This window comes from Rhagoletis pomonella, unplaced genomic scaffold (assembly GCF_013731165.1).
Source record: "Rhagoletis pomonella isolate Grant_MI unplaced genomic scaffold, Rhpom_1.0 Rhpom_scaffold_00006, whole genome shotgun sequence".
Taxonomy (NCBI): Eukaryota; Metazoa; Arthropoda; class Insecta; order Diptera; family Tephritidae; genus Rhagoletis; species Rhagoletis pomonella.
Window position 1 is genome coordinate 11,544,790 of NW_023458560.1, and position 12,792 is coordinate 11,557,581.

Below are 12,792 nucleotides of genomic sequence, written 5' to 3' on the forward strand. Positions count from 1 at the left end.
TCATTTTCTGAATTTTTCCCGCCCTTTTCAGGACACACGTCATTTTTGGCACTACTTCTAGGTTTAATCTGAATGAGCCCTCCACCGCTGGCGAGCTCATAGAAATTTGTCACCTCTCTATTATCCAAAACTTTTGGTCTTTTCAGCGCACTGCCCTCAAATGCAGAAGCCTCTGCCTCAGGCATCGCCGACCACGAAGTCGACGACGCCATCTTGGCGTTTCTATCCTTGCCCACCTTAAGAGGCGGCTTTCTTTTCTTTTTAACAGGCACTATGGAATTTATTCCTTAGCACTTCACCCGAAAATGAATGAGAAAAAATGAAAAACACTGTCTCACCTGCCTTCCAGCTTGTTGCAGCAAAATTATGTGTTAAATTACGCGACGCAAAAAGGTTTTAGTTTAAAGTGCTATTAGTTAGCACACACATGCACCCACTCACACGGCCTTTGTCACAAGAATCTTATTTTTTTTTTTTTTTTTTTGGGTATAGCACACTTAGAAAATTTTTATTCGCGACGAACCACCTTCGCCCTCAAATGCCAGAATCCGAATGGAATTTCAACTACGAGAATGCTACTATGATGGAAAAACATTACCTCTGAACTTGGATTCGCTGTTTAAATAATTGGGCTTCACACAAACTTTCTAATAACAGTACTGATGATTCCTTTTGCATTAAACTCTCAAAAATACAAAATTAAAATTAATGTATCCAAGGTTTGTTCTTACATTTCGAGTGGATAACCATTTGGGTTAAAACATGAAAAGGTATACGCAGTTGATTTGGGCAAACCAAATATTCATAAAAGAAATCATGAAAATTTTTATTACTACACTTTAAATGATTTCGCAAGCATAAAACGGGTATTAAATGACAAGTGGTTGTTTTTCCTTTTGTAATATTCTAGGTCTACTGAAGACGTTTCACCACCTAATTTCACTGAACGGAAAAGTGGCTTCTTTGAACGAAGTTCGCGCTTAGCTGCAGATAGCGAATCATATTTGCGTCGTTCAAATCACATTTCGATTGGAAATATTGGTGGTTATCAAACTAAAAACAATTTGACATCGTCAAGTCCATCGTCGTCTATACAAGATTTAAGCTCTGTAGTCCCTGATGGCTCTGGTGATTCAGTTGTCAGTACTAGTAGCACTATAGAAAATCGTAATAGAACACGTGATCGTCTTTACAAAAATGGACCATATTCAACTGCACAGTTAAGCGAGAGGCAAGTAGAAAAAAAAAATGAAAAAATATCAGAATTATAGGAAATTATAACAATTTTACGTTGCAGAAGTTCAAACGGTGCCACCATCAGCAATTATAACCGCACTTTGCAGTCGTCATGGTACGACGCTCCTGCAACGAATTCGAACGGTCCTGGTGGCAGTGGCAATGCCGGCGCCTCAACAGTAGGCAGCAGCAGCAACCACATATTTTACTCCACCTCAAACTCAATCACCACACCTGCCTCCTCCATAAATTCGGCAATTGCGGCAACGTTAACAACTCATCACCGGAGCAATTATTGCGGCACTCAGCCGGACGTAACTGCGACGGCGCCTTCTACAGCAAAAACAACTTTAGCGCCTAGTAGTTCCCGGATGAAAAACAATTCAAAATTAAACAAATTAAAGTCACCTCGTGTTGGCTCTGAATCGCCCAATAATACGTCAACAATATCTTTGACGGCGACCACGGCGACGGAAACGACGGGAATGGGTGCACCACCAGCAGCATCGACAACGTCCTCGATTGCAAACAATAGTAGCAGTAGCAGTTGTAGTACAATCAGTAGTAGTTATAGCAGTAGTTTAAGCAGTAGCAGCATAGCAATACCGTCAGCACATGGGACTTTCATTTCTGCAACGTCATCAACGCAGTCACTTGTGGGAAGCCACACCAATGGCAAGGGCAGTGGAATTCTAAATGCCGCTGCAGTACTAGCCGAAACAACTGCGAAAGCTAGAAGCCAGCATTTTAGTTGTACAACTGGCAGCAATAAAAACACCACCTTCCCCGCTGGTCCCGGTCCTGCTGCTAGCAGTAGTTGCATCACCTCCCCACACACCTCGTCTGCAAAAGACCCGCGTCATCAACACACTTCGCGAGCAGACCATATGCATGGGCGAAGCACGACGTCGTCCAGCCGTTCGCACTCGCGGTCGCCCAGTAGCTATAGTTCCTCGCAGAGCTCTTCATCAAACGCTTCATCACATTCACATGCATCAAGTCCAGTTACGGGCAGTGAGTCTATTCCGAGCAGATCTGCTGGCTTATTAGCGAACAGCTCGAGAAATGTACAATCGGCAGTTACGACTCCGCCACAAGGTATGAATTGTGGTAGTCAATAAATCTCTTAAGTTCATTCAGCACCATTTATTCTGATGGCTATTTATATATATATATATATATATATACTAAATATATGAGCGCTACATACATCCACACGTATATTTGATATGACCTAGTTTTAAGCAGATCATTTTGGCAAACATATATATTTATGACAGAAGTTACTAATTTCTTCAAAATTTTGTGAACAATTATTTTAAAATATATTGCGAATTTGACGGAAAGACGATAAGGAAGGCAGTCTTATTAAAACAAAGTTAGGAAGGCATTCAGGATAGTTAAGTTCTCCGAATTTTTATTTGAAAGTGACGGACCACGCCTACTTATGTAATGTGTAGAAATAAAACGGGTGTGTTAGATACATATGTATGTATGAAGTTTGCGGTATGGTATTCTTCAAAAATTAGAGCTCCTCTATTTTTTACTAAAATAATATTGCAATAAATAATTATGATTGTGTTGGTTTTGTTTTTTTGAACAGGTACAAGTGGAATGGCGGGCAGTGGCAATGTCAGCAGTAACTCTAGCAGCAGCAGCAGTAGCAGTGGCAGTAGCTCAGTGGGTAACCCAGTAAACCCAGTTGTTCATTCCGAAGACAATCGCCCGCTTGCTATCTGCGTACGCAATTTACCCGCACGTTCCTCAGACACATCCCTGAAGGATGGTCTCTTTCATGAGTACAAAAAGCATGGCAAAGTCACTTGGGTAAAAGTGGTTGGACAGAACTCGGAGCGTTATGCGCTAGTTTGCTTCAAAAAGGCAGATGACGTGGAAAAAGCCCTCGAAGTCTCACAGGATAAACTCTTTTTCGGTTGCAAAATAGAAGTTGAACCTTACCAGGGTTATGATGTGGAAGACAACGAGTTCCGACCCTATGAAGCCGAATTGGACGAGTATCATCCTAAATCGACGCGAACTCTCTTTATTGGTAATTTAGAGAAAGAGATAACGGCCAGCGAGTTGCGTGGCCACTTTGATTGTTTCGGTGATATCATCGAAATCGATATCAAGAAACAAGGTACACAAGCGTATGCCTTCTGTCAATATTCGGATATCATATCGGTGGTAAAAGCTATGCGAAAAATGGACGGCGAACATCTTGGAAGCAACCGAATTAAGCTTGGGTTTGGAAAATCGATGCCAACAAATTGTGTTTGGATAGACGGTGTAACGGAGAAAATATCAGAGTCCTTGCTGCAGTCGCATTTTTCCCGATACGGCACTGTGACGAAAGTGATTTTGGACCGTACGCGGCATCTGGCGCTGGTGCTGTACGACCAAATACAGCATGCGCAGACCGCTGTAAAGGAGATGCGCGGCGCAACATTGCGTGGTCGAAGATTACAAGTGGATTTTGCTTCACGCGAATGCCAGGATGCGTTCTATGACAAGCTGGAGAAACAGAATGCAGGTGCGAAGCGACTTAAAAATAGAGTTTTTCATCCATACGAACAATTAAGCAAACTGTTTTGGATTTGTAGACAAAATTGAAAGATAAATCCTCCTATATGCGATGTTTTATTTCGAATGGAAGGGCTAATGATTGTCTGAATGTCCTATTTTTATAACTTTTGACAAGACAGTAACTAAATTGATTCGATTCGAATGTACGCTTTAAACCAATAGTTCAAAAACGTTATAACAATTGGTTTCATACACATTGACAAGTGGGCGTGGCTCAACACACATAAGTAGTATATCCTTAATATATCTTTTTTTATACCTAATTGACTATTTTTGGGATAAACATTTTTTATTTGGACAGAACTTACACAAAATTCGTTATGATTTGATAGTTTTAAGTGCTTGCTATGGTATATACTTGATCCTTATGATCAAATTTTCTTAAAAAATAGTGTGACTGAACCAATCCATCTACCATTTCATGAAAAAAATTTATATATGCATATATTCAGTAGTTAAAATATAACCAAATGTTTAATTTTTATTTTCAGGTAACCGATTTAATCGTTACGACGCGCTATCACAATCGCGATCACGCGCGCCGTCCTTTAGTCGCCATCAGAACTCGAACGATGGGTGTTCTCCCAGCAATACCCCTGGCAGTAGCAGCAGTTGCAGTGCGTCTAGCGTAACCGCCACAATTGGCGCGCCTGCGCTTTCATCGGCGATTGTCGCCGGCGTAAGCGCCGTAAGTATTTCGACATCGTCAAGCAGCTCGTTGGTGCCGCAGAACGCACCGATGTCGGGAAATTCGACGCCAGCTCGAAGTCGTGGATCCCGCAGTTCACGGCATACGCTAGACTACGACTACTTGGATACGCGCCGATTCCGTTCCTATGACGAATTTAGTCAAGGTTCGGCTGCCTCACACGACGAAGATGCGACCTCGCAGAACGTATATTCGGCGGGCGGCAACACCAGTGGCCTGCGTTCGGACTCGCCACTCCTTTCGCGATTGGGCCCCATTGTAGGCGGCGCCAACGCAGCTAACCCAGCACCAAGTGCGAACGAACGGGTAAATGAAACGCTTGAAGTGACGGTGAACAGCAGCAGTGGTCGCCGTCGTTGTGATAAAAGTCCTGCGAAACAAAAAGGTAATCGAAATAAAGTTCGTTATCTTCCAATGGATGCTGTAGCGTCTTTCCTTTACCCATTTTCAGGTGATATAAGAATTCTACAAAAAGAACGTTCCCATCTTTTAGAGCAACTTGAAGAATGCCCGTCCAGTGGTGATGAAAGTATAGTGAGTCCGCGAAAGCGCATCAAAATCGATCATCATCATTCCATGAGCACTGGCGGTGGATTGGTATGTTGAAGATCTATTTGTTTATATTTTATTATTGAAAACATTTATTACAAACTCAAACTTATCTACCGTTTATTTACAGTCTCAGTCGCACTTGTCGGAGACAAGGCACAATGCTAGTGATCAAAATAGAAGTAACCTAAATTCCAACTGTGATGCTCCTGTATATGAGGCCTCGGCAACAGCCGTACAACATAAGAGTGAAGTGCGCCGCCTTTCAGACACCAACAATCATCCCAGTCTTAAGTACCACCAATCTCAGTATCACGCGCATTCGCATTCACACACACTGCAGCAAGCATGTCAGCAGCAACCGGTTCGCCGACCGTCCATTGATTTAACGGCGATGCTGGGGGCTGGTGGCTCAGGATCCGTTTCTACCCGCCAAGGCAGCGTGAGTAGTACTGGCTCTGGAAGTGATCACCACCATCCACCTACCCATTTGAGCACTTCTGGTAGCACCGGGCTTTCGAATTCGTTAGCCTGTAAACGACGACGTGTTACAGGGGCAGGTAATATTGGCAGCGGCAATGGCAATACGCTTTCCTCGTCTACATCCACAGCGCCATGTGGTGGCCTCTCAAACAACGCGGGAGGTAGTGGCAACGCTGGCAGTGACGACTATCATCAACACATCTCGCGAGGGCGGGGCCATCCATTACATTCCCATCATTCACTCGAAGCTAGCGGCGGTGAGAGCGCAGACGGCTCACGTCCAGGTACCCCACTCTGCGATGAAAGACCCGAAGTGTTGCCTAGCGATCCCCGGCGCGTGCCACGTGACCGCCGACATGAGCCGATGGTGTTACCGCTGCCGAAATTCGGCATCCAGTTTTTTCATCAGTATCGCAAGACTGTGACGGGGCAGACGAGCGCTTCAGGTCACGGTATTGGCAGCGGCTCAGGCTATCATCACAGCAGTAGCGGCATGCTCTCCTCGTCGTCAATGGCGGCGAATAACAGCGGCGTCGGCACGCACATATTGCCAAACACCAATTTGAGCAGCAGTAATCATTCTAGTCATAGTTCTGCGGCGATGACGGCAACAGCATCTTCAGGTTCCTCCCTTGTACCAGGGTTTCCCTTGCACAGTCCATCTACTCGATACTCCTCACACTGGCGTCCGCATCAACATCATCACCAACAACATAGCCACGGCCACAATCACCCAGCGCATGCACACTATAATCCAGCTGCAACTGGTACAGCTGGTGCGACAATGATAAGCCCGCTGCGACCACGATCGCTTAGTTCGAACTCTAGTGATTCTGATGCTCCCGGCCAGTCTAGTGGTAGCCCTTCATTGGAAGAGCGCATACGTACACTTGATGAAATGTACGAACGGTGGTCTGGTGGTACTGGGGGAAAGATCGCTGGCGGTACTAGTGGTCCGAGCGCCAGTGCGAGTATTGTAAAACGTCACGACTTTGGTAGCCATAGTCAAACACTTTTTCGGCAAACGCATCGAGGAAGCGAACACCATGGGATTAGTGGGGGGCCGCATCACGCGATTGTCAACACAGGTTGCTCGTCGATATCGTCACGCTATAAGCTTCCTGATCTCGATGTCAACGAGATGCAACCCTCGGAGATTGTTAAATCAGTGTTAGCGAAGAAATCCATATTTGATGATGACTTACAGCGACTGAAGAAGAACCAGTGGTACGAGCCATCTACGGACGCCACACAACAGGCGAAGCACATTATTGGAGTTTGTACCTCGCCGGGTCTTCCCAATTTAGCCGCGACGAAGACGCCCGTAGTTGGAAGCAACTCTGCAAACGCTTCAAATGTCTCACTATCGAAACAATCGGGTGCACTCTTGCAGCGATTGAGCAGTCTTTCACCGATGAATTCTCCACAGGCATCAATATCACCATATAACAGTCCATCACCTTCGCCTTCGGTGAGTGGTGGTACTGTGGCAACACCGCTAATTCCGTGTGCAGCCAAATTGGCAACAGCTAATGCAGCGATTGGAACTAATGCCGGCCCAACTACAACAAGTTCCACCAGCGTTTCAAGCATTGCTTCTGCTTCCAGCTCGGCGGCAGCTATGAAAGGTTTACAATACCCGTTTCCAAGCCACCCGCCGTTGCCGAGCACTGCAGCGCCACCACCTACTGCTCAACCGGCTCTCCCGGCTGGACCTGCGCCCTCAGACCTGCCACAATCGAAACCAACGCAAGTAACTACATCAGAAACGAGCACCCTACCAACCAGTACTACAAGAGTAAAGGCGAATTCTATTACTAAGAGCCTTAGTGTACCATGGGCGCCATTGAGTAGTAGTAATGTGGGTGAACGTGTTGCTGCGGGTACAGTCGACGGCGGCCGTATGCTGACCAAATCAGTCTCCGTGCCCGGTAGTACAAATGTTGGTACAGTTAAGCCCATGAATGCGCATACACCAGCCGCGGAGGGGGCATCAATTGCTTTAAGCAGAAGCTCCTCCACGACCATAAGTGCGAAAATCGAAGAGGATACCACGAAACATTCGAAACAACAGTCTAGTTCCCCGTCCATTTCGAAGAAGAGCGAACGGGGCTCACACAAACACAATCATCGCAGTGAGAACGAAAAGCGCTCTTTGAGAGCAGAGCGTGCGTCTGAAAGGAGAAAAAACTCAACTAACTCACAACATTCAGTAGCTTCGACGCCGCGAGTAGAGGAAGATTCAAGTGAATGTGACGAAAAGGATGGTGAGAAAACGGAAAAGGAGCGGAAAGAGCGTGAAATTGAGAAAGAACGAGAGAAAGAGAAACAAAACAAGGAACGGGAAAAAGAGCGGGAAAAAGAAAAGGACCGCCAGGAACGTGAGAAGCGCGAAAAAGAGTTGCGCAAACAAAAAGAAGAACGTGAAGCACTCGAGCGAAAGGAGTGTGAAGAACGTGAGCGCAGGGAGCGTGAAGAAAGTCAACGCAGAGAGCATGATGAGCGTGAGCGTGAGCGTGAAGAACGTGAACGCAAAGAACAAGAGGAACGTGAGCGAAAAGAACATGAAGAAAAGCTCGAGGAGGAGAGCAAGGAGCGAGGCGAACGTGAGCGAAAAGAACGCGAAGAATGGGAGCGAAAGGATCGCGAACGAGAGGAGCAGCTTCAGCGTGAGCGTAAGCTGAAAGAAGATCGTGAGCTCGAGCGCCGTGAACGAGATCGCGAACGAGCACAAGAAGAAGTCGAACACATCGATATGGAACGGTCTGAGCGGGATACGCATCGAGAGCACTCACGAAAAAAATCTGAATCGAGCAGCAAACACGATGTCGACCAAATACAAGCGCTCAAAAATAACCAATCCACAAGCGATTTCCTTCCGCAGAGCAATGACACCGATCACCAGAATAATAAAGAGAATGCAGTGGATGAAGGAAAGAGTCCCATGGTCGTCGAAGCTTCTAATAAGAATCGGAGCAGAAAGTCTTCACGAAACTCGCCAACACGACAACCTAAACGACGTCTGAGCTCACAAGATAGTAACCACGGAAATCTTAGTGGTCACACAACAATAAGCGAGGATCCAGCTAAGCGTTTACGCATCGAGACACACCACACAATAAATGCCTCATGTACCGCGACCAAAATAAACGATCGGCAGCCTGCAAAGGAAACTTCTCATGTCCTCGACCCGACGACAAAGCAGTCCAGCGGAAAACATCATCATCAACGATCGTCAAATCAGACCAATACTGGCAGTGTTAATTTACCGTTGCACGCAGCTGCATGTTCCGAGGAAAAAACCAAGTCCAAAGAACATTCAAATAAGCACAGAAGCAGCAAACATCACAGACATCAACAAATGCACCAACAGCAAGGCAACAACGCCACGAATGAAACCAACAAAGAAGGTCAGGACAATAACCACAGCTCAACTACTGCTGAGGAAAAGACTACTTCGCCCTTGGCCACCTTGCCGGTGACAGATAAATCAAGTCATCACGAAAACATTTCGGATCAAGAACACAGGGATTCCGGCGAAGTTCATTACCAAATCAAGCATCCGTTGAATTCCAGCGGCGACGAAGACTTGCTGCAACTTTCGAACCAAAACAAGAGCAAGCAGCGCGAACACAGTGCCAGCGGCGGAAACCACCACGCGCGCCACAAAAGTAAGCGTGAACATCGCGAGCGCAAGCGACATTCAACCACAGAGTCTCTAGTGTCAGCACCTGGCAATAACCTAACCGATGAAGAGCACCCGCACAATCCAAGCCGACGAGCATCGGCTGCGGGCTCGCACAGCAGCGAATCGACCTTGCCGATGTTGAAATTAAAGCAGGAGAGTCGAAGAAGTGCCGAACGAAAGTCTTCACGCTGTTCAGACGAAGGTCTTGCCTTGGCACCGCCACAATCAGCACAACAACGCCCGGGTAATAACACCAAAGCGACCCCTTCACGCAGGGTGATAATGAGCTCGGGCGACTCGGACGATTCCGACGATCCAGCAAATAACGGAAAGAAGCACTCGATTTTCGACATACCCGATGAAGGCCCCTACATTTCGATGTATGACAAGGTTAAGGCGCGCTCCTGCAAAAACATGCAAAAGCATGAAGAGGAGAAGAAAATTAAAGCCAAATTCACACAACTTAAACAATCACGTGCCAAGCGCGAGGAGAAGAAGCGCTCAACGAGCTATGAAGGCGACTCGGATTCTGAATTCGAAGAACGCAATCAACGCAGCGGTGGCAGCAGTTCCTATAAATCCCGTAATCAGACAAATCTCACCTCTTCCTCCGACGAAGACGATGGCACAAATATGAGCGGTCGACGTCGTAGCTCGCAAGCCTCTTCACATCCCCAGCGCATGTTTTCAGATTCTGACTCGACCACAACAGCTGAGGCTGAAGCACGCCGCAGCAAACTACATCATAAGCTGATGAGGCTATGCGATGATGATGGTGAAGACAGCTCTGAAGACGAAATACAGGCGAATTCACGCAAGTCGCTGGCGTCGTCGCCAAGCAAACGCCTTTCGACCAAGCGTAATTCCCATTCAACACGCATCGCCTCCGATTCCGAATCGCAATCGCAGCCTGTCGAAGATATGAAAATAAAGCGGGAGCTGACAGATGACGAAGATCGTGATAACAAATTTAAAATGCAGATCAAGGAGGAAGTCGAGCAATCAGAAGCCCAAACAGAAATTAGTGATGGTGTCAAGCTAGAGAAGCCTTGTATAAAAACAGAAGAAGACTCGTGCCCACCACCAGTCGATATCAAGCAAGAATTTAAACGCTTCGCCGATTACGAATTTACCCTTGAGCACCCGTCACCGAAATCTTCACTGAAGGTTCAGCAACATTGCTCGCCCGAATCTCGTAAGAAGCACAAGAAAAGCAAGAAGCGGCAGAAGAATGCGTTTGCAATGCCAAATGTCACGGCAACGACGCAGAACATAGTCGAAGCCAAAAATGTTTTGGTCACACTTACGCCGGGCTCTTTTCAGCTAATGAACTTCATGAGTACGCCGGAGAGCAAGGTAAAGACATCACTATCGCCACCATACGATCCATTCGACGAACTGAAACGCGAGTGCGCGTCTATACCAACAACACCTTCTGTGCATGCCAATAATGGCGCAAATGAGGTACCCCTGGGCGAGAAGAAGCGTCACAAAGAGCGCAGGGAAAAAAAGAGGGAGAAGATGCGTAATATGAGTGATGGTGGCGCCAGCATAGATTCTGACAAGATGTCCAAGGAAGAGCGGCATCGCTTGAAGAAGTCGAAAAAGACAAAGAGCCTCGATACCACGCGAATGTTGAATACAACCACCGCCAATACGGGAAAAGCAACGCCCGCGGCGTCAACTGTGGCATCGGTGACGATTTTGCCGGTAGCATCGGCAGCGCTCCTCACGGATTCTGCGCCAAATTCGGCAGTGCAGACGACGAACTACCAGTCTGCAACAGCTAAACGCAGTGGTGAAAAGATGGAGGATATATTCGGGCCAATATCGGATGAAGAGTCTCAATTTACAGACACCGAGTCCAAAGAGATGACTTCGACGTTTTCGCTAGACGCCAATTATGACGGCCTTTTAACATCGTCCACCAGCATAACTGGCCCCATCGTTTCCGCAGCACTGAATCCCTATAAACAAGATCCTCTCACACCAAAATCACACACTGTTGAAGAGAATGAGGAGAACAAGCAGAAGGTGCCTGTAAGCGGGGAAGGTGTTGGCGGCAACATAGATCGTGAACGCCACCGAAAAGAAAAAAGGGAAAGGCGACGAAAAGAGCGCGAGAAGTCACGTGAACAACATGCCCTCTCGGCGCTGCAACAACAGAAACATCAAATCGATGATGAGAACAGCGTAGACCTAGACGAGGCTGGGCGCGCTTTGGAGGCACAACTCATGGAAGACTCTGACAATAAAACCACTGAAGATGCCACTCCCTCTACCGCCACAACCTTCCGTAGCGATATGACCGATGTGTTCCGCTTTTCTGATGGCGATGAGAATTCTCATGACTCTAATGCTCCGCACCGAGATAAAACAGACGCTGCCGAATTAAACACCTCAGCCAACACACAATCACAGTCGGGTGCCATACCGCAACTGCACATCAAGTGCAAGGAAAAGAAGAAAAAGAAAAAGCGATCGAAGGAAGAGAAGCATCATCACCAACGCCGAGAGTCTAGTGCATCGATAGTTTCCTTGCAACCACAACAACAGTCTGCGGCCGCGCAGCACACCGCAATGTCACCTCCGCCTTCCGCGGGAAAGCTTTCGATTGATGTCATTTCGGCCAACGCCAAGCAACTGCAAAAAATGGAAAAGCAAATGTGCAATGATGAGAGCGAAGAGAACTCCAATTCAACAGCACAGTCGCCTATCTGCAAACCGTCGCCAAGTTTACCTTGCTTGACAGACGACGATATTGATTTGAGTGGTAAACCAATACTGACCACATCCAAACCAACCACAGACATGCTATCTTTATCGCCAATGCGCGAAAAGAGACTAATAAGTCCAATACCAAAGACACCGACTACAAGCGCAACGCCATTTGCAAACGAAAGGTCTCATTCCATTTCCTATGATACAACTACGTCTCCTGTGAGTTCGCTTACACCAGCAGCTGTTACCGTCGCGTCCACGCCAACAACAACCGTTAACGTGATGTCACCTTCCGCGACTGCGGAGGCAGCGACATCTATGGACTCAGCAGGATGTGCATCCTCTACTGCAGGCACACCAACGACGGCGAAAAAGAAGCCAGAAAATTTCATACCTGGTTTTGATGGCAAACTGGATGAGCAGATAAGTGAGTCGGCCGTAAAATCCATTTCGGTAGAGTTCAATGCATCTATACTAGACGCAAATGCAGATGAACCGAAGATTCCGATAGAATCGCCACCAGATCTTGTCGCCAAACACATGGATAAGACAGAAGACACAAAGTCTCGAGTCACCATTTCACAAGAAGAGACAGAAAGTGCTGTATCTGCACTATTGGGCGAAAGCTTCGGCAATTCGTCTAATATTGACTACTCTTTCCAAGATGATACACTCGAGGATGACTTGGCTGCAGACTGTGCTAATGTCGAAGCGCCCGAGCCAGACGAAGAGGCCGCAATTGCTGCGAAGGCTATCGAGACGACGAACGAGCCGCTGCAGCCAGAAGAAGATGCCGAGGAAGTCAGCAAAGCAGTACAAA

General features: G+C 46.9%; 1 protein-coding gene across 1 annotated transcript in view; it reads left to right on the forward strand.

Annotated features, from left to right (window-relative positions):
* LOC118740406 (protein split ends) overlaps positions 1–12,792 on the forward strand; it is a gene marked incomplete in the record, with an annotated part of 189,286 nt that overhangs the window by 150,440 nt on the left and 26,054 nt on the right. The window contains 6 exon segments of the mRNA XM_036471928.1: positions 911–1,231; positions 1,298–2,334; positions 2,840–3,769; positions 4,314–4,916; positions 4,983–5,128; positions 5,211–12,792. Coding sequence (XP_036327821.1) covers positions 911–1,231; positions 1,298–2,334; positions 2,840–3,769; positions 4,314–4,916; positions 4,983–5,128; positions 5,211–12,792 — 10,619 coding nt within the window.